The 19,603-nt window shown below is 38.0% G+C and overlaps 1 protein-coding gene and 1 long non-coding RNA gene across 8 annotated transcripts in view; one reads left to right on the top strand and one right to left on the bottom strand.

The window, feature by feature from the left end:
- NKTR (natural killer cell triggering receptor) overlaps positions 1-18,141 on the top strand; it is a 39,701-nt gene extending 21,560 nt beyond the window's left edge. For 3 of the 7 annotated variants that reach the window (XM_068673276.1, XM_068673277.1, XM_068673282.1), the window contains 11 exons: positions 2,856-2,885; positions 3,724-3,869; positions 4,872-5,094; positions 5,622-5,777; positions 6,980-7,067; positions 8,755-8,900; positions 9,913-12,840; positions 13,078-13,173; positions 13,496-13,555; positions 14,135-14,233; positions 15,695-18,141. In XM_068673276.1, the coding sequence (XP_068529377.1) occupies positions 2,856-2,885; positions 3,724-3,869; positions 4,872-5,094; positions 5,622-5,777; positions 6,980-7,067; positions 8,755-8,900; positions 9,913-12,840; positions 13,078-13,173; positions 13,496-13,555; positions 14,135-14,233; positions 15,695-15,773 (4,051 nt within the window). In that variant the 3' untranslated portion in view covers positions 15,774-18,141. Of the gene's footprint in view, positions 1-242; positions 271-2,855; positions 2,886-3,723; positions 3,870-4,871; positions 5,095-5,621; positions 5,778-6,979; positions 7,068-8,754; positions 8,901-9,912; positions 12,841-13,077; positions 13,174-13,495; positions 13,556-14,134; positions 14,234-15,694 lie in introns of all 7 variants that reach the window. The other 4 variants (XM_068673281.1, XM_068673279.1, XM_068673280.1 and 1 more) reach the window with 4 other exon arrangements.
- On the bottom strand, positions 17,820-19,603 carry LOC137852039 (uncharacterized). Its single transcript, XR_011093627.1, has 2 exons — positions 19,460-19,603; positions 17,820-18,849 (listed from the first exon to the last, which is right to left on the bottom strand). It is a non-coding gene; the product is annotated as an uncharacterized lncRNA (long non-coding RNA).

The raw sequence follows: 19,603 nt of genomic DNA, 5'->3' as shown, positions 1-19,603 counted from the left end.
TCCTGTGTAAGAGTGGGTGTAAGCAGGCTATGTCTGTAGTTTTTGTTTTTAAAGAGAACTTACCGTAGTTTTCAAAGTACCTTGTATTCTAAAGAAAATTTAGAGCCCTCTTTTAGGCATCCTTGTTCTGCATACAACTTGATTAATATTAATTTTAAACTTGTATTTAATAAAACATAGACTCAGTTTTGTCTGAAAATGTATTACAATTTATTTCTGCCATTTTTGTGTAAAATTTACAGAAACAGTGTTACATCGTGCGCTCCAAAGGTAATGTCTCATTCCTCTAAGGCTGTGTCCTTTTTCTTTTTCTCTTTCTGTTTTTAATCTTTCTTGTTTTTCTGATCATATTGTTACGTGCTTTGAGTCCTTTGTTAGGTCTGAGGTTCTTGGGGGGTGGGCAAAAAAGGTGCTTTTATCAAAAAAAAGATGTTCTTCTCTTCACCAGTATCTTAAACCAATTTTCTTTAAATTGGGGGTGAGTAAAGATATTTGTCCTTCTGCAAATAACTTCAATAACACCTATAATAAGGCAGATGTTGAATGTTTTATAATATAAAACTTCTGCATATAAATGTTTTAATAAAATGCTATTTCTTGGGAGGAACTCATCCTAACTAGGTTTCTGTAGCACAGAAGTAGTAAGTAGGTTTTCTCCTGGCGAAGTTTTGAAGTCAGTGTTCAAGAAACAAGAGGTGGGACATAGGCAAAATGAGCTTTGGCGTGGTTTTGTAAGGTGCAGATGTTTGCAGAGTAATTGCAGTGTTCCAGCCCTAACCTCGCGAGGAGAGAGCTTTCAGAAGCACAACGAGGAGTTTGGTTTCTGCTTCCCACGGAAAGTCTTGCAAGCTGCCCGACTCCTCCTTGTGCATCTGAGAAGTTTGCTTTTGGGTAATGCTTTTTCTGTGTGCTTCCACTTCATGATCAGGCAAATGAGAAAAATCCTGTCCACTCTATCAAATTGCCAGCGCAGTGAGAGAAACTAAATGGCTTTACTAGTTACCAGCCATCCATTTCCTTGCCTATCAAGGTTCAAAGAAAGTACTTAAATAATTTGCTTAAATAATTTGCTCAATTGGCCTCCAGGTGCTGCTGCAGCATGGCAGGAGCACGCTGTTACAGCATTCATACCAGGCGTGTTTGAACCTGTTGCTTTCTCGAGCTAACTCTAAATGCTAAGACTCATTGACTGTTGGTTTCACTGAAGTAACCCTCTTCTATTTTTTACTACTTTTAAATCAGCTTTATCGTTCAGCCTGCTCCAAACGTTCACCTAACAGCAGGTGGTTATCGCAGTTAACTTTTGCTTACCCAACTCCCAAAGCTCAGAGACTTTTTCTGTTCGTAGCCATGTGCTGGGTCAGCAAAGGAAAAACTTTGCTAAAAGCCCCTGCTGCTGAGAAACGAGATGTCTTCTTGATAGCATTTCTTTCCCTTTTGTTTTCCGTAATATTTAGGATTGCAGGAGGAGGAAGTCTGGTTGGTGTTTGGAGCTTAGAAAAATCAGAGTGTAAGCACTCCTGATGGCACTTCCATCTTCTGGCACGTGTCCCAGCACTGCGGCGCTCTGTGGCCTCCTAGCTGAAAGCCAGAAGGAAGCTGCGTGCTTTATCTGCAGTATATCGTTGTAGCAGTGAGAGCCTGACTTTGTTGTACCAAGAAAAGCAGCATCTAGGCCCTGTGGGGTTTTTTTACTTTTATTTTTTGAGAGTGTAGTGCAGTGGAAGGAAGCTAGAAAGTCAAAACAGTGCCTCGGGAAGAGAGGGAGAATGTTTTCAAATAATAAAACAGCTTCAAATGCAAATTATGTTGACATTTATTTCACCTCCCCTCACTTCCCCCAGTATATAAGATCAATGCAAGTTCTGATGTTCCTCACTGAGTTTGTCTGTGCAGCCTGGTTCTCTGGGCAACGTTATTCCCTTAGGTATGCCTGCATTAATTCCCTTTCCCTTCTAGAAGAGGACAGAGAAAGGTACCAGGCCATAGCATTGTCACCAAAAAGGTGAAGCTTAAAATGTAGCTGCATATGCACAGCCTTGACTATTCCAATTAAAAGCCAGCTTGGGAATTTGCCATAGCTCCCACCACCACCTCTGTGCAAAATGTAATGCAGTGGCATTTCCCCTTCGGGCTGGAAATGTGGGAACCTGAAAAAAAAAAAAGGGAGGAAGTCTGAATTTGTCACAGAAATAGAGTATAGGGTACCTTATAATGTCTGCTTGCATTGTGCTGCTGTTGCTTTGGGGAAGCCTGTGAGCTTATGAGCTGAATTGCTGTAGTCTTGATGGTTAAAGTAGCATCGCTTTGTATTGGGTGTCCTGAGGCCAATCAAGTAGGTGGAAAATAATAAAAAAACAGGAAAAAAAAAAAAAGCAAAGAATCTGTCGCATATAACAACTCTGTTTCCCTGTTCCTTTTTTAAATAGAACTGACTTTAAAGTGACCTTGTAATGTAAGAACCTACCAGTTTCAGAAACGTTAAATTGCATTAGTAATCCAGTACTTATTTCCAAATTGTATCTTTGTGATTAAAGATGTTAGTGAGTTATATTTGAGTGTGTATGTAAAGGCACTTGAATAATGGTTACTGCATGCATCAGATGGTATTTGGTACAACTTTTGAGTATGCACAGTTAGCTAAACTTTAAACAAATTTCATATAAAAGATAATCTTAAAAGAAAAAAAAAAAGCCTGTATGTGTTATCTGTAAGGTTTTTAATTCCGTGTATGTAACTGGATTTTTTCACTATTTTGTCTTACCTTCACCTTTTTTTCTGTGACATTCTCCTCTTACTTCATCTGAATCCTTGATTTTTTTTACCATCTCACCATCTTGCTGTTTGTCAAACAGAACAACAAAGCCTGCTCCTCATCTCGATGGGTAAGTCCTTTATAGTTTCTTCAGCAATGAATAAATTCAAAGATTATTCATGAGGCAGTAGTAGACAGCAATGGGGAAACACTTTTACTTCTGCGAAAGATTATACGGTAGAAAAAGATGGAAAACTAAAATTTGAATTCTATAAATATTTCAAATTGCAACTTCTTTCTGAAAATGATTTGAAAACTTGGATTTGAAAACTAGATTCATTTATTCAAATTCATTTATTTAAATCTGCTTGCTGCCCTCAAATCAAGTTAAAATGTCAAGTTTAATGTGTTTTGATAGTACTTTTTTCATCTCCAGAATATATTAGTTCCTGGAAGTGCAAGTTATAGGGCAATTGGAGGAAAGAAGGAGGAATGTGGGACAGCAGAACAGAATGGGGGATTTGTTCACAACAACTGCACCTTCAATGTCAGTGGGAACTTGTAGGCTGAGGTTGTGTAGACATAAAAATGCTTCTTTTCTGGAGAAAACTGCTTCTGTGCCATCTTTATTTACAGGCTTTTGGTCTGTCTGTTGCACAAAATTTCAAAAATAGAAGGGTGGATGAGAAATTACGACCTGTTTATAGTGTCTGCTAGAAGATAGTAGAATGACATCATGTTGAACCAGAGCAAACTTTCATTTCTTGTGACGTGAAGTCTTACTGTTGTAAATGCAAAAGTAATAAAGTTAAAAATAAGATTTTTTAACTTTCTTTATTCTTTTTAAGAGCCAGTCGATGCCAGTGAAGCTGAGTGTTTCTATTTCAGAATGACTTTTTAAATCTGAAATTCATCAGAGAAAAGGCGAGATATAAATGTTGTGCTTTCCAAATGTTTTGCTTCTGCAGCGTACATGTTGTCTTTGGACTGGTTATTTCTGGTTTTGAAGTAATAGAACAAATAGAAAATCTGAAAACCGATACTGCCAGTAGACCCTATGCAGATGTACGAGTTATTGACTGTGGGGTGCTCGTTACAAAGTCAGCAAAGGATGGTAAGCATACATATGCTGAAGTTAATTGAATGTTGACATGTTTTTCAGAGTATAAAAATTATGCCAGCATCCAGAAGTCGCTATGGTGAATCTCTAGAATCATAATTTAGTTCTAACAACCCTTTAAAACTTAAATGTTGGCGTAGGTGAGTAAGGCACAGCAAGGGAAAAGGTTTTCTGACCTAAACCTTTGTGCCTTAGAAAACGTATGCCTGCTTCCTGGTCTCCTTAATTAGCTTTTGAGGTTCATGTGACATACTCAAAATGAATTACAACTTATTTTTCTGAGTTTGAAAAACCGTAATCTAAACAGAAGCTTTTCTGGATGTAGAATTTTGTGCGGTTTCTGAAGGTTTATTATAAGATATGTCAAGTTAATATTGGCCATAAACATAGTCAACATAATTTACCTTTTTGTGAGAATTTATAGGATATAGATGGTGTTAGATACATCTTTGGACAGGTGCTGTAAAGCTTCGGATTGTTATGAGTTAGGATTTTTTAACTTTAGTTCTGACTTTCCTCAAGGATAATGCATTTTTTATGTCCTGCGGAGAGAGTCTGAGGAAAGATAATGTAAAAGTATGGGAATGCAGAAAGGAGAGGGTGGCAAAGCTTGGCACACGTGGATGTTTAACTTCAGTTATAAACTTCAGTGTATGGCTTATCATAAAAATGCTCTGGCTTTGCAGTATCTTAGATGGCAGAAGCTGTGCATGGAGGTTCTTACAGTTCACTGAAGGTGTTTTTTTACAACCATTTTTGCTGGAAAATATCTGTGTAATTTTATTGGTTTACCCAGGGCATGATAAATCCATATAATAATATTTTAACAAACCTCACTGTTAAAAAAATGCTCATGATTTACACACAGATCCTCTGGAGAAGCACGTGTGTATTTACATACATAGTTAGATATCTTGTGTTATATATCATGTGTTATATTTACATACACGCTATGTGTTACATGCACATATAAATATTATAATACCTGTTTCTAAGCTTTGGAGAAGAAGAAGAAAGTATGTTCTGAATCAGAAGAGTCAGAATCCTCCTCCAGTGCATCAAGCTCTTCAGAAAGTTCATCTGAAAGCGAAGCTGAGAATGAAAGAAGCAGGAGAAGAAAGCGTAAAAGAAGAGCTAAAGCAAAACAGTCAAGAAAACGGAGAAAGGAGGAGAGGAAAAAAGAGGATTCAAGATGCAAGCGAACCTCAAACCAAAGATGGTGACTACTTTCTCAAATTTAAGAATTTCAGAGGAATTTGATAAATTTTGCTTTTTCATGAAGTACTTAAGCAATTAATATGAAGGTGCTTTTATTCTATAAGTTTGGATTTTGATATTTTTTTTAAACAAATCACTAAAACCAAGCTTATTGGGTAGGCTTCTCTGTTAAAGATCTTTGTAGGTAGAATCTAGAGTAACTTTGAAATAAATGTCTAGCATGTTAAAATGTTTGGGATTTGCTATACCTGTGTTAATGTAACGTTAGGCAAATAGAGACCTTTGATTCATACTTGATTATATTTTAAAATATTTTATGACTAGTGGCAAATTAAAAGCAAAATTATTTGCTGTAAAGTGAGAACTGAACCTCACTTCTAACACCACACCATTGGCATGAAATGAGCTGTTAATGAAACACATTCTAAGTCATCTGAAAGCTTGCTGCGTCACGTGGGCTTCTTGTGGGAACCTGAACGGTGGTGTTTGTCAGTTGATTTTTATTTATATACTTATTTTTCCTCCTAGCAGCCTTTCTGACAAGAGCGATGTGACCGAAAAAGCAACCGATGTTAGCACAAAGAGGGATAAGCCTGTCGTGCGTCCTGAAGAAATTCCCCCAGTGCCTGAAAATAGATTTTTGCTAAGAAGAGATGTGCCTGTTGTCAATGCAGAACCTGAGCCGTAAGGAACATTGAGTTTTATGATTGTGTTGACCTTCTTGGTAGCAACTACGCATAAAACTTCCTCAGTAACATTATTTTACCAGAACTTACAGCGAGGGATGGCCTTAGTGTCAGAATTTCTAAATGAGGCAATTTACCTGTCCTGTTCACTGTTTTTCTTCAGAATTTTCCTTTCAGTGTGGTTCATATTTTTTTTTCAGTGAAAACTCATAAAATAGTTTCATCGGTCCTTTAAAGGTCGTGCATATTGTGACCTTAAACACAATTAGAGGTGATGCAAAAAAAAACAAGGTTCATTAATTCCAGAGGAAATTTTGCAACATAAAATACAGTAGATATTTGATTGCAAGGTAAACTTGAATAGGTGATGGTTTTTTCAACTTTCTTAGACTAAAGGGTGAAACTTTAGTGCAAAATCAGTCAAAGAGAATCTTACAAGTGTTTTTTTTTTTTTTTTTTAAGAACAGGAGAACAATTATTTTTTTTTAGTAGGAAGGAAGTCGTGCATTCACAAGTTGCTTTCAATTTGTGTTTTGCATGTCTACCAAAATGCATTTTTTTTCTATCAGATTTTTTCTCTTGTGGATTTAGATGAGCTGATACAGCACAGTGCTGGGCATCTCTAAAATCCAGTCACTTTGTTTTAATTCAGTTAATGGTGTAGGCTGCTGTAAGCTTTTTCTTCTTTACTCGTGCTTTCAAAGCCTTTGTATTTGCTTCTTTCAAACTGTGTAAAAAGGAATGCTGAATTACTCCTTGCTGAGGAAAGAAAGAAGGCTTTAGAACTTGGGGACTGTTACGACCTGCCACTGTCTGCTAAGGCATTGTTGTGTAATTGCTGCGATCTTGAAACTGTTCTTTCCATGTCGTCTTCATGATTTGTCCACCAAACATAAGTCAGCTGCTTTAGAAGAGCCGTGTAACGCTGTATCAGAGTACTTTGGAAGTTCATTGTTAGCCTTTCTTTATCACAAAGGCAGGTCAGATCTGCAGAGCTGGTTGAGAACTGTTACGTATCGATTTGCTTTCATCGCAGGTCTGTGCGTGGCTGGCTGGCTTCTTGGAATGCCAGTTGCTGAATTCAGTTCTGCCGTATCAAAATAGACGATTAAGATATTTTGCATGGTTAATTTAAAATTAGGTTTAAGTTAAAATTGTTGGTTTTTTTTGTGTATACTCAAATTTTCTTAATTTCTTTAGGAAGCTTCTTGATGCTGCACCAGTTCTAACCAACCAGAAACCATCAGTCTCTAAATCTGGACGAAAAATTAAAGGAAGAGGCACAATAGTATGTGACTTACTCTTATTTCCTCTCACCCAAAGTATCTTGTCTGACCTTGAGCTTTGAATTTTGAATTTCCTTGAAGGCTTTGTGTGCCACTGTAACTGTTGTTGACCTACAGTAGATTCAAGCTTAGAAGGTTGAAATCTTGTTGCCAAGTAGTTCATTTTACAATGCTTTTTCCTTCTCCTTCTCCTTAATGTCTTCTTGCCGAAGTATTGTTTGGGAAAACAAAGGCTTACCCAGCTACAAGAGTAATTTCAGCCATAAAAAGTAGCTTCAGACATAAGAATAAAATTACTTCTTTGTAAAGACTGAAATGAAGTCAGCAAAGGTTCATCCTAGGCAAGCTGCAACATCTGAAGCAATGAGAAAAGACAAGCTTTTACTTGCTCTGCTGCTTGGATTTCCTCACTGTTTCTCCTAAGCACTAGGACTGTTGCTGCATAACAGCAAACAAGGCTGTTCTGAAGTGTCCTAAGTATGTACAGTTCTGATACGTACAGTGTCTGATCACTGTGCGTATGTTGCTGATAAACATTTTTTCTGGCAACATTGGCAGAATCACTTGTCAAAATGTCAAAAAGCAGAACTAACAGTTCAAGTATATCTTTTGTTTCTGTTTTTAGCTAGTTAACATAGTTTGCCAAATTTCATCCGCTCTCCTGCCTGAGATGAAGTCCGTGTAATTTCAGATAACACAGGCAAGAAGTTACTTTTTGCCATGCTTGGACAGAAGGCTTTTTGCAACTGCACAGTCTTGGTCCATTATACAGGGCCCAAAACTTGATTTTCAGTCAGTTGAACAAGGAGAAAGTAAGAAGATATTTCTGAAGTGAATTCTATGTAAACCAATACATTCATCTTTCTCTTTTTATTCTGGGAGACAGTCTAGGCTTTTTTTCCACATATCACTTATTTTATAAGTGGCTCAAAATAATTGAGTAAAACCCAGATGTTTTTCTTCTTTGTTAATTGAGTCAAGGAGCATCCAATTTCCTTGTATGACTTACCTAAGTGTGTATCCAACTGGGTAATGGAAAATAATGACTTGGCAAGATTATGACCATTTTTCTGCTGCTGCAGGAAAAGCTCTTTTTACCTTTTTAAATGCTGTGCCTAAGCATCATTTTCTAGCATGAAGCTTCATTCCACTTTTTTTGAAAGATGTTTTGCTTAGAAGATGTCTTAAACTGCCCATTTCTTAAGGGCTGAACAGCAGTGACTTTTGAAACGGAGCTTGTTTCTGTGATTACAGGCAGCTAAGTATCTGCTAACTGAACTGAAACATCTGTGCTTCAGTATCCTGGAGGGGGGAAGTTTGGTTATCTGCTGTAATTGTGTTATTCCAGAAAGTGTAATGTAAAGAGAACTTCCTAAATTTTATCTTTTGTGTTTTGGAAAAACAGGTTAGCTGGTCCCTCTCGGGCTTTGATAAGTGCCCTTAGAGTATGAAAAGGCAGCTAGCTGTGTTATCAGGCTCACATATAGCATATATGCGTACCAAAAGTGGGTATCTTTGGCAGGGAATTCAGAATTTGTGTTCTTCCTGACCTTTGTGTAAATAACATTGTCTGGCTTGTTATGAAGATGCATGTAAAACTTGTATGAGAGGTACCAGATATAGAATATATTTTTTCTTTAAAGGAGGCTGTATAATATAAAAAGTAATTGTCTTGCTTTGGTTTTACAGCGATACCACACCCCACCTCGATCACGGTCGTGCTCTGAATCCGATGATGATGAGAGTAGTGAGACTCCTCCACACTGGAAAGAGGAAATGCAGAGATTACGAACGTATAGACCACCTAGTGGAGAAAAGTGGAGTAAAGGCGATAAGTAAGATCCTTACAGTGCATTTAAAAAGTATTTTTTTTTTTTGCACAAGCAATAATAGGTTATATAGCTGTTCCATGTCATTCTTGTTTGACTGAACAAAATGTGTAAAAATATCTTTGTATTTAATATCTTCCCACTTCCAGTGTTCCGAATTTAAACAGAATCTTTATTGGAATCTTTCCTAAAACTTTTCTTCTTTGGTGTTGTAATATCAGATCAACACATGCTGACAAAGCTTAAGGTCACAGAGCAGTTGTTCTTCAACTCTCTTCAATACTTAAGAAGAAATTAATTCACCTGTCCAATTTCCTATTGCTTTCCTCTGAGATAGTTGTGTCAGATTTCCTTTAGCCTTGAACTTGGTTAACTGTTTTTTTTTTTTTTTTTTTTGATAACAAGACAACCAAATCCACAAAGCCTATATTAAGTTTTAGCTTCATGTTCTTTTTGCTGTTACCAGCTCTGTGATGTAGCTGACTTTCCAGAATTTCTGATGACTTGATAATCTGAGCTTGTATCAAAATGATAGATAAACCCCAAAGGCAGAACTGAAGAACATTATAAACGTTATTGAAAAATTGCAAATGTTTACCAAAGCCTTTTATATACTGAGTGCATACAATTTATTACATTGAACTAGCTAAATAATACCTAAATAAGGCGATTAAAAAAGAAAAAAATTAAATGCAGTTTATAAATCCCATAGTTGCAGAGTTCAAAATGATGTGGACTAGGATAATTAAATTGCCTGGGTTTACAGCATGCACAATTTGGTGATTTTGTCTGATTCATCTCTTACAGAGAAGTGGTAGCTTTCCTCATAGTGTTGTAATTCCATGTCTTAAAACAAGTGTAACGAGCTCATTCAAAATGCGGTTGTCTGGTAGTAAATGGAGGGATTTTTATCGTTCTTAAACCTCATTAATTGCCTTGGGACAGGGAGAGGGGAAAATACTTATGAAGTTCTTACAGAATTTCCACTTAGTGTGGGCCTTGCTTGTTTGTTTTTAAGGTTGAGTGACCCGTGTACAAGCAGATGGGATGAAAGAAGTGCATCACGGAGATCAAGATCTTGGTCACATAACGGCTATTCTGATCTGAGTACTGTGAGATACTCCAGCCACCACAAAAAGCACAGAAAAGAGAAAAAGAAAGTGAAACATAAAAAGAAGTCTAAAAAGCAGAAGCATTTCAAGAAGCACAAGCAAACTAAAAAGAAGAAAACATCAGCTTCATCAGATGTGGAATCCTCTCATTCCTTTGTCAGGAGGAAGAAATCATCTTGTGATCGTGAGAGGAAATCTCGTTCTTCTTCATCATCTTCTAGACATTCATCCAGAAGAGACTGGTCTAAATCTGATAAGGAGGACCAGAGTTCATCAACTTTATCAAGCAGAGACACTCGGTCATACTACAGGTCCAGGTCCAGATCTAGGTCTAAATCAAGGTCTTATTCTCGAAGTTCCAGATCAAGATCAGCCTCTAAATCATCACGTTCCCGAAGTAGATCAAGATCAAGTCCTAGCCCCAGGCATCAAAAGACTGTTTCCAATTCTCCACGAAATACTTCAACGCGATTAAATGAAAACAAGCCGAACAAGACTGCTGACCCTGTAAGAGCAGTTATACTCCCGACTGATAAAGTCGTCATACCACCGGTTGTCCCAGAAAGCCTCCCTGTCATACCCTTAAGTGATAGCCCACCACCTTCACGGTGGAAACCTGGGCAGAAGCCATGGAAGCCATCCTACGAGCGAATTCAGGAAATGAAAGCTAAGACAACCCATTTAATACCCACCCAAACTAATTATAATGTAGTTGTTATTAAAGAGGCTAACACTTCTTCCTCGCTCCGTAAGCGACAAAGGAGTTCAGATAGTGACCGAAGTGCTTATTCCAAATATCGTAGCGACAGAAGCTCAGATAGTTGGCCACGATCAAGAAGCAGGTCCTCCCGAAGCAGGTCATACTCAAGATCTTACACAAGATCTAGAAGTCTGTCTAGCTCAAGAACAAAATCTCATTCTTCAGGCAGATCACCATCACCGAGTAAATACCGCAGTGACAGGTCGGGTTATAGTGAGTCAACATCTTATTACTCCCTTAGTGATGACGACAGGCACAGAAGCAAAAGAAAATCTGCATCGGGTGATCAGAACGCTCGGTCTCTTAAACTAAGGCAGGAAACGAGCTCTGAAAGTACTCTTCCTTATAAAGGTACGAAAGACTACGATGAGTCTTCTCAAGGACTGAAAGAGAGCGACAGTTTATCGTCTTCTGACTTCTCTACGGACAGTGAGCATTCTGGCAAAGTAAAAGGAGCCCAAGAAAAAGAAGGCCATTTTCAGTTGGAAGGAGATACTCAGCAACAGGATAAAAGCAACTCAAGTTCAGTGAGAGGGGAGGAGAAATCCAAGTGTGAACGGGATGCTGATCGTCCTAAAAACAAGGCCATTAAAGAGAAATCGTCTGAGCAGCCTAGAGGTGGTGCAAAAAGTAAACGAAAATCATATTCAGGTAGCAAATGGGACTCTGAATCAAACTCAGAAAGGGGAGAGGCTAGGCATAGTAGGGCAGATTCCAGACCCTCCTCTGGTAAAGAGGAAGGAGAGGCCACATCAGGATCTGATACAGAACTTAGCGTTACCAAAAGGATAAAAAAGTCAAATTCCTCAGAAGGTTTTCTGGATTCTGATTGTACGTGGAAGACGAGCAAACAGCTGTCATCTTCTGAATCTGAGAGTTCTCATTCTAGCTCAACCAATACTAGAGGAAAGTCAAAAAAAGCCAAACATGAATCAAAAAAAACTCTTAAAAAGTCACATTCCAAAAAAGCAAAAGAAAAATCCAAAGGAAAAAAGGAGAAGAAACACAAAGTTCAGAAAAGAAAAGAAACATTTCATTGGCAGCCTCCACTGGAGTTTGGTGAAGAGGAGGAGGATGATATAAATGAAAAGCCACTTATCAAAGATGATAAAAAAGAAAAGCAGCTTACCAGGGACATAAAGGATAAAAAACAGCAAGCTGTTGAAAAGGATGAAGTAGTCAAAGACAAAATGGGAAATGGTGAAAAGCCCTGTACAGATGAAAACCTTCCAGGTAAAAGCACTATTGATGCCTCACCAGATCACAGTAACCTTAATAAAGATAGCGTTGATCCAAACACTTCAGCCAGTATTTTAAACTCAGGAATAAAAGTGACTGCTTGCAAGAATGAGACTAAGCATGCTGAAGAAGGTAACCAGAATGGGCTGGAAGATGTTGTTCAGACAGATGACAACATGGAGATCTGCACTCCAGACCGTAACTCACCAGGGAAGGTGGTTGTGGACACGTCTCCTGTCATTCTCACTGCCAAACCTCAGGCTTTAAGTGCTAGTACAAACAAAGATTTACAGCCTCCTGAACCAGATGCTGTCAAATTAGGAAACAGTGTTATAGACTTTGTTAATATTAAAGAAGAAAAAGAAACAGGGAAGCAAGAAAATAACTCTGTCCCCGTGTCTAGCACAAAAGATTGTAGTTTAAAAAGTGAAATCACTGAAAATACACAAAGCAATCCAGTCGATAATAAATGGAAGCCTTTGCAAGGTGTTGGTAACTTGCAACCAGCTACAATTAGTACTGCCACAGAAGTAAAGAACGTAGCTTCAGCACCAGAGCCTAAACCAGCAGGTTTAAGGATTGAAATAAAAGCTAAAAATAAGGTAAGGCCTGGATCTCTGTTTGATGAAGTTAGGAAAACAGCACGGCTAAATCGAAGGCCAAGGAACCAAGAAAGTTCCAGTGAGGAAGAGTCCCCAAGTAGAGATGACAACAGCCCATCCAGGAGTCTCAGTAGGTCACGAAGTAAATCCGAATCTAAATCCAGACACCGAACAAGATCACTATCTTACAGCCACTCCAGAAGCCGATCCCGAAGTTCTACATATTCGTATAGGTAAGGCATTCACGTTCCTGTTCTTTTTTTTAACTTGAAAGTTCACAATATTCTCAAGGCATGTTTCTCTTTCTCAGCTTGTTTTTCTTCTAAACAGCGCTGTATATTTTAGCACATACGGGATAAATACTCAGCTAAAAGGATGAAGCTTTAAAATGCTTTTGCTTCCCGTGTTCTTGTGCTCTTCACTTGAGTTACTCTGTTTTGTGCTTTTCAAAAACTGTTTCTTGGTTGTAGGTCAAGAAGCTATACAAGAAGCCGAAGCAGGGGCTGGTATAGTAGAGATCGGTCAAGAAGTCGAAGTAGTTCCTACCACAGTTACAAGAGTCGTAGGTAAGTTTCTCTAATTGTTAATTTTGAGGTGCGTTACCAAACCAGTAAACGGTGCCCAGAACTCTGATGCTTCAGTCTCTGAGCAAATTGGAAATGGGCTTAGCTGTGCATGCTGCTGCCTGAAGCATCTGCTTGAAACATGCAAGTTAAAACAATCAGATTTTGAAATATCCTGTTACTGAAAAAGGAATTGTATTTAATGTTTTACAGTGTGAGTAAGGAATTCTGAGAAAATCATGTTCCCATCCTCTTTCCCCCTCTTCCCTGTTCAGCACTTGTTCTTGATTAACTTAACACAAAGCATTTTGTTTTTGTTTGTCAGTCGAACCTATAGTAGAAGCAGATCAAGAAGTAGTTCCTATGGTCATCACAGCCGATCCAGGTATGGATTGTAGTTCTGTACCAACTCTGAAATAAATGTACTTGCTATAAAAATATCTTAGTGTAAAAAGTACCTCTGCATCTGTGCTATTCAGAAATGTACTGTTGTGTTAGCAGCTTTGAGAGCAAACAAAGCAAGAATAACATAAATGAGACGCTTGGAAAATAACCAAGTCATACTGGTGTTACAGTGATAGGTGATAGTATGGTGCACACGTTTCCCTTTATTGCTAAATGGAATATAAAAATGAAATATAAAAATGAAATATAAATTGGAATAATTTTGTTGTTTGTTAATACTTCTGAAAACAAGTTTTTATTTCATGTACCATTTGTAGCGAAAACTCAAAACTTTTTAAATGCTTAGTCTCTTGTATATTAATAAATTTAATGTTGTTTTGATGATGCTGAATTCTGGTATTTAAACATCTACAAAAACTTAGAATTATCCTGTTTTCCACATCCTTCAAGAGTAAATTCTTTATAGTGATTCATCTCTTTGTATTTAAGTGCATTTGAAATAAATGACATTTTAGATGCGGAACTGTAAATCTACAAAGACTTTGTTTTCCCTTTAAAGTAGGTCATACACGTATGATAGTTACTATAGCAGAAGCCGAAGTAGAAGTAAAAGGAGTGACAGCTATCGGAGATCTAGAAGTTACGATAGGCGATCCAGGTATGTTACTTGCTTGCATGTCTCTCATACCATATTAATGCAAAAGAATTTGCAAAGTACGTACTTAAGTTCATGAAGGCTATGGTCTTTTTCCCCAACCATAAAAATATATTGCATATATAAATCCCTATATGTTCAAAGTAAGCACATAATTTTTTAATAACGCTGCCTTTAAGTGGTTTTTAAACTCCTGCAGTGAACTAGCTCTCAAGATTTAAATCAGGTGCCCTGTTACAAATCAAAAGCTACCTGGTATGCAAAGAATTCCATTGGATGGTGAATACTTTTTTTTTTTTTTTTTTAAACCACTTTTGCAGTCTAGCCAAAAAGCATCTGCAGAGGAAGTGAAAAATTACAGCTATCCAGAATTAATTTTTAACTTCCTAGAACATGTTTTGAAAGAATATCTTACCAGCAAATCTGGTGTGCTTCTGATGTCACTGTTAGCTTAAAATTTATAATAGTGCAAAATTATCCTACTCAGTCAAGGGGAATTACCAGAGGTGCAAGTGAGCACACTTCAGCAGAGATCAGAAGTGGAATGTGATCTTTATATAGTGCATAAACTTCAGTGGTAAGTCAGACAGATAGCTGGCTGCCGTAAATTTTCATCCTCTGCTGTTCTCATACTTGTTTTTTCATGACTTAGTATCACCTCTTAATGGACTCTGGTGTCACCAGTTTCCTCATCAGATTCTGACAGTAAGACAGTTTCTTCATGTGTATGAAGGGCAATTAATTAGATTAATGAAAAGTGTGGAAGTCATTACAAAATCCTTGTTTTGGGATGTCAGGAAGCATCAGAGAAACAATGCTTGATTAGGATATGCCTATCCCTTCAGAAAGCTTTCCTTACAGGCACGAGGCTAGAAAATTTCTAATTAAAGTTCATTCTGTATAATTTGAATATGTTTTGTGGCTTATCTGAAACAATCTGTACCATTTCTTTATGCTTGGCCAGGTGCTCAGCTTGGAATTCTTTTGGTTTGGATAAGCCAGAACATTTGAATGTATTATTTCCCTTCTGCACACACTCCCGTTGTTGTTATGGAGCCTAATTACTCAGATCCTTCTTCGAACTTCAAATTGCAATATGTAAAGGCACGGAGTTGCAAAATCATTTTGGTTGAGAAATAAAGCTCCTTTTGTTAGAATATACTTCTTTGTCAGCTGTCAGCATTAACAAAAACTTAGTTGTTTTTTGGATGAATTCTTAGCTTTTTTGATGAAAGGAAGAAATCTTATAGTTACAATCACAGCTTGACTTGAGCTGCACAGGATTTTCAGCACGTAAAATTAATGACTACTTTAATTTTGAGTGTCCATTAACGTATGTTTCAGTTGTTATATACATGACTGTTTTCTTCTTGTCTCGTGCATCTGTCTCAGTTTTTGACGTGATGCAATTTTGAATTTAAAGCTCGAAATAAAATGTTGAGGAATTTAATTTTTTCTTTGTAGATCGTATGGCTCCGACAGTGAGAGTGATCGCAGTTACTCCAACAACCGAAGTCCCAGTGAAAGCAGTGGGTATAGCTGAAAATCTTTCTGTGACGATTGAAACCGTATTTAATAAGTTTGTCAGTGTTATGTTTAAAACCAGAACTGTTCTGAGGATGTCACAAGTGAAGTTGAAGGATGTTTACTGAGCTAGCTGAAGCTTTACCATTTATTGGTGAACTCACTTGACTGACTGTATACTTAAGGAGAGAAGTACTGAAGCTCAACTCAACTGTTTTTTATGTCAAATGCTACTTTTACAAAACATAACAGAAAAAAGGTTTTATTTCCTTGAATCGGATTTTCCAAGCCATGAATGACACTTAGTGAGTTTGCTGACACCGCTTTTCTCGGTGCAGCAACCAGTACTGTCTTCAAGTATGTTTATAAACACCTTAAGGCTTTCTGCCTGTTACTGTTAAATACGTTAGCAACTATAAAACTGTGAAGAACTTCTTACAAAGGCTGGCATTTCTAGTTTATTAAAATGTTTTTTTTTAGAGCTGGAAGGTGGGTTCCATGCTGTCTTGTTTGACTGTTGCGTTATATAGAGCATATACACAGCAGCTAGTTGATGAAAACAAAGACTGCCACGATGTCTTAATCCTTCCTGTGCTGTGGTGTTAGAGAAATCTGCTCAGAAGGGTGAGCTTGCACACAACAGGAGTTGTCAAACTGACAAACAGCGAGTGAAAGTGTGATGAATTAGTTTTGATCTCAAAATCCAACCTGTCTAAACTTCTGCATTTAAAAGCCAAGTGTCTGTTCAATTGCAACGTTCTTTAGAGGGTAAAGAAGTGTTTCTGAGCGGTCCCATTTAAATTCCTACGGCAGCGCTTGGCGTACCTCAACACGTTTGGAAGCTGAATGTTGTAAACTTGAGGATATCATGAGTTTGTTCGGAACACTTCTTAAAAACCTAAGTGATAATTTTTGAGAAAATAAACCATAATGGTTCCTATATAAAATGTCTGCAAATGTATCCCATTTGCCAGAGGGAATATCAGTGTGCAGGTCCCAAATTGTATCTTATTAAAGTGAAATGACTACGAAAATACTGGTATGCCTGATAAAGTGTGGAAAGTACTTTCCAAGCGAAGTTTAATACCAAAAATGACTACATGTTACAGGTAAACGGCTTGCAAAAAACATAGACTTAAAGCTGGAGAGCATAATTTTTTTGCAATATTCTGATTGAGTCAATTTAAAATCATTTATAAAGTTTTTCAGTGTTTAGAAAGTTGTATACTAAGAGACCGTTTTTTAATGGCATAACGTCGTACCCTGAAAAGCAGGGTCTGTAGTAAAAACAAAAACATACTAACGTAGCTTTATTAGAGCTAATGAGTACTGTTGTATTATAACTACTTTCATTACTGACTTTCTGTAATGCCTTGAGATGCTTTAGTTTTCTTGACTGTTTTCAAACCTTGAAAATGATTTTTTAATCTCATCAGGACCCAACAACTTTGAAAATGAAAAGTAGTAATTTCTTGCTTAGACATCAATTCATATTGTATTTTTTATTGAATTAAGCTGCTCCAAATTAGCTTTTGGTACACTTCTGAAACATGAAAAGAAAGCTCAAAGTGAAATTTGAAGACTGTAATGATGCTCTGCACGTCTATACACGACAGGCTGAATAAGACATTTCTACACAGGTTCCTAAAACTGAATCTGTCATACAGTTTTCCCCCTTTTTAGGAGAACCCAAAGTCCCGAACTTAAACTCCTGCTCCTGTAATTCAATGAAAAATTGCTTGCACGTAGTCCTTTCAGATCAGTATTTTGTAAGATTCTTATAAATGTACTGAATGTTCAAATGCATTACTCAAATCAGTATGTTTGCAGATTTCTTTTTGAACGGTAGCAGCCATTTCAGAGTCTCAAATAAATATTTCTTTGCTAACTCAAGGTAATGTTTGTCGCAGCTCCGTAGTTTTAAGTAATTTGTTTTTCCCCCTACAGAGAAAATAGCACTACTGGGCTAATGGTGTAACAAAAGTTACAAATATAAGCGTTGTCACTCAACGTTTCCTCAAACAAAATTGCTCCAAAACCTGATTTTGTCATGTTTCAGATCTAAGTTGATTTTTTTTAAGGCCAGGAAAAGGTAATGAAATAGATATATTGTCAATCAGTTGTAGTTATCCAGAATCACTGCAATGTTACCAATGTCTATTTCATATCTTGAATTAAAGCTTTATAAAGAAGTTCCATCTGGTCGATGGCTGGGGAGGGATGCGAGGGAAGGGGGGGAATATTTTTACTTGGTGAGTTCTGTTAAATTGTGCTTCAAATAGAAAACGCACCACGGAGCTGGTTTTCTAATGTCGGTCTGTTTTTGCAATTTTGTTATTCCAAAGTAGTTGCTGTTTGTAAAATAAACTTTTGTACATATCTGCAAAGGCTCTTTTCTCTAAATCTGGAAAAACCCATTGCTCCTCGAGGGAAGCGGACAGGAAAATGAGAGATGCGCTTCAATTTCTGTAGCTGCTTGTCCCTTGCAAGACTACAAGTTGGCTTTCCTTCTCCTGACCTAGATAGAGAACAATTCCTCTGCAAGGCTCTGCACTAGGTTTACGTAATAGTCGTCGGAGGAACAAATATTTTGAAATTTCCAAGTGATTTGAGGTCTCGCCGTTTCCTCAAGGTACATGGAAGTTTCTTACCCTTTGTGAACAGATACACTTAACGGAGCTGGGCGGAAATCTCTGAAGGTGCTGAATTTAACTGCCTTGCTAAATATTCTTTCCCAAATTTACATTCCCACATCGTTTCCGTAGCACATGGGAGAGATGTGGTGTCGGTTGAAGTCAGCAGATGTAATGGCTCAGCACGCTAATCCATTAGTCTTGCAGACCTTCTGTTCCAGGGAAACTGGATTTCATTGGATATGCCAGCTCTGTCCTAATGGGAAGATGAATTGCCTTGATCTGAGGTTTAAAAAATGGATTTCCTGATGGGTGAGGACAAGCGGAGGTGTTTCCTTGTTTAATTTAGTCCTCAGCATGATCCAGCTGACCTGGCATTTCCCAGACGTGGGAGCACGGCTTTGGGGAGGCAGCATAAGAAATTTCACACGGGAGAGCGCAGGAACGCCGGGGTGATGCGAGCTATGGCAATAAAAGATGTAAAAATGGGAACTCGAGGTAGGGAAAGTCTGAGGGGCCACCTTGCAATCAGGCAGCTCGTTTATTCTTTTCTTATTCTCGACAAGTTAGAAACACCCTGCTGCTTCTTCCATGTTAGGGACATTTTCCTGTTAAAAAGAAAAAAAAAAATCTTAATCCCTGCAGTGCGTTACACTTAGCTCTTGAATATAATAAGGGTTTTTTGGAGGGGAAACATGGGGCAAGTGTTTTAAATGTGGCCAGGAAGGTCAGGTCTGTGGTCCTGGTTGTTTTGGCAATAGGCTGGCCGCTGCCCAGCACACGGAGCGTTGTTTTGGGGTAGCTCCACGGGGCAGGCACGAGGAATCCTCCTAACTTGTTGAGAATAAGAAAAGACTTAAACGAGCTGCCTGGCTGCAGGGGTGTCGATCATATGAGGAATTGGCTTGCACAAAGCACGCATTTACGGAGCCCCGGCCGAAATGCAGCTTTTTGACCGTATCTCCACGCAGAGAGCCTTCACTCCGGCTCCCCTGTCGCTTTTAAACAAGGGTTATTTGTGGCGTTGCACTCGAGGGGACGAAGCATTTAAAGTGCTCTTGCTGAAGCTCACCAAGTATCTGGCGGTGTATTAAATTTCTCCTGATGGCTTTGGTGGTTCGTGATGATCACGCTTACAGTTGGGAGCTGAGCGCAGTGTTTAGATGACCTTGAGCTGCACTCTGCAATCCATCTGGTGTAATTTCCAAACCCAACG

This window comes from Anas acuta, chromosome 2 (assembly GCF_963932015.1).
Source record: "Anas acuta chromosome 2, bAnaAcu1.1, whole genome shotgun sequence".
NCBI lineage: Eukaryota > Metazoa > Chordata > Aves > Anseriformes > Anatidae > Anas > Anas acuta.
The sequence above is the reverse complement of the archived record's forward strand: the minus strand, read 5'-3'. Positions and strand labels throughout refer to the sequence as shown.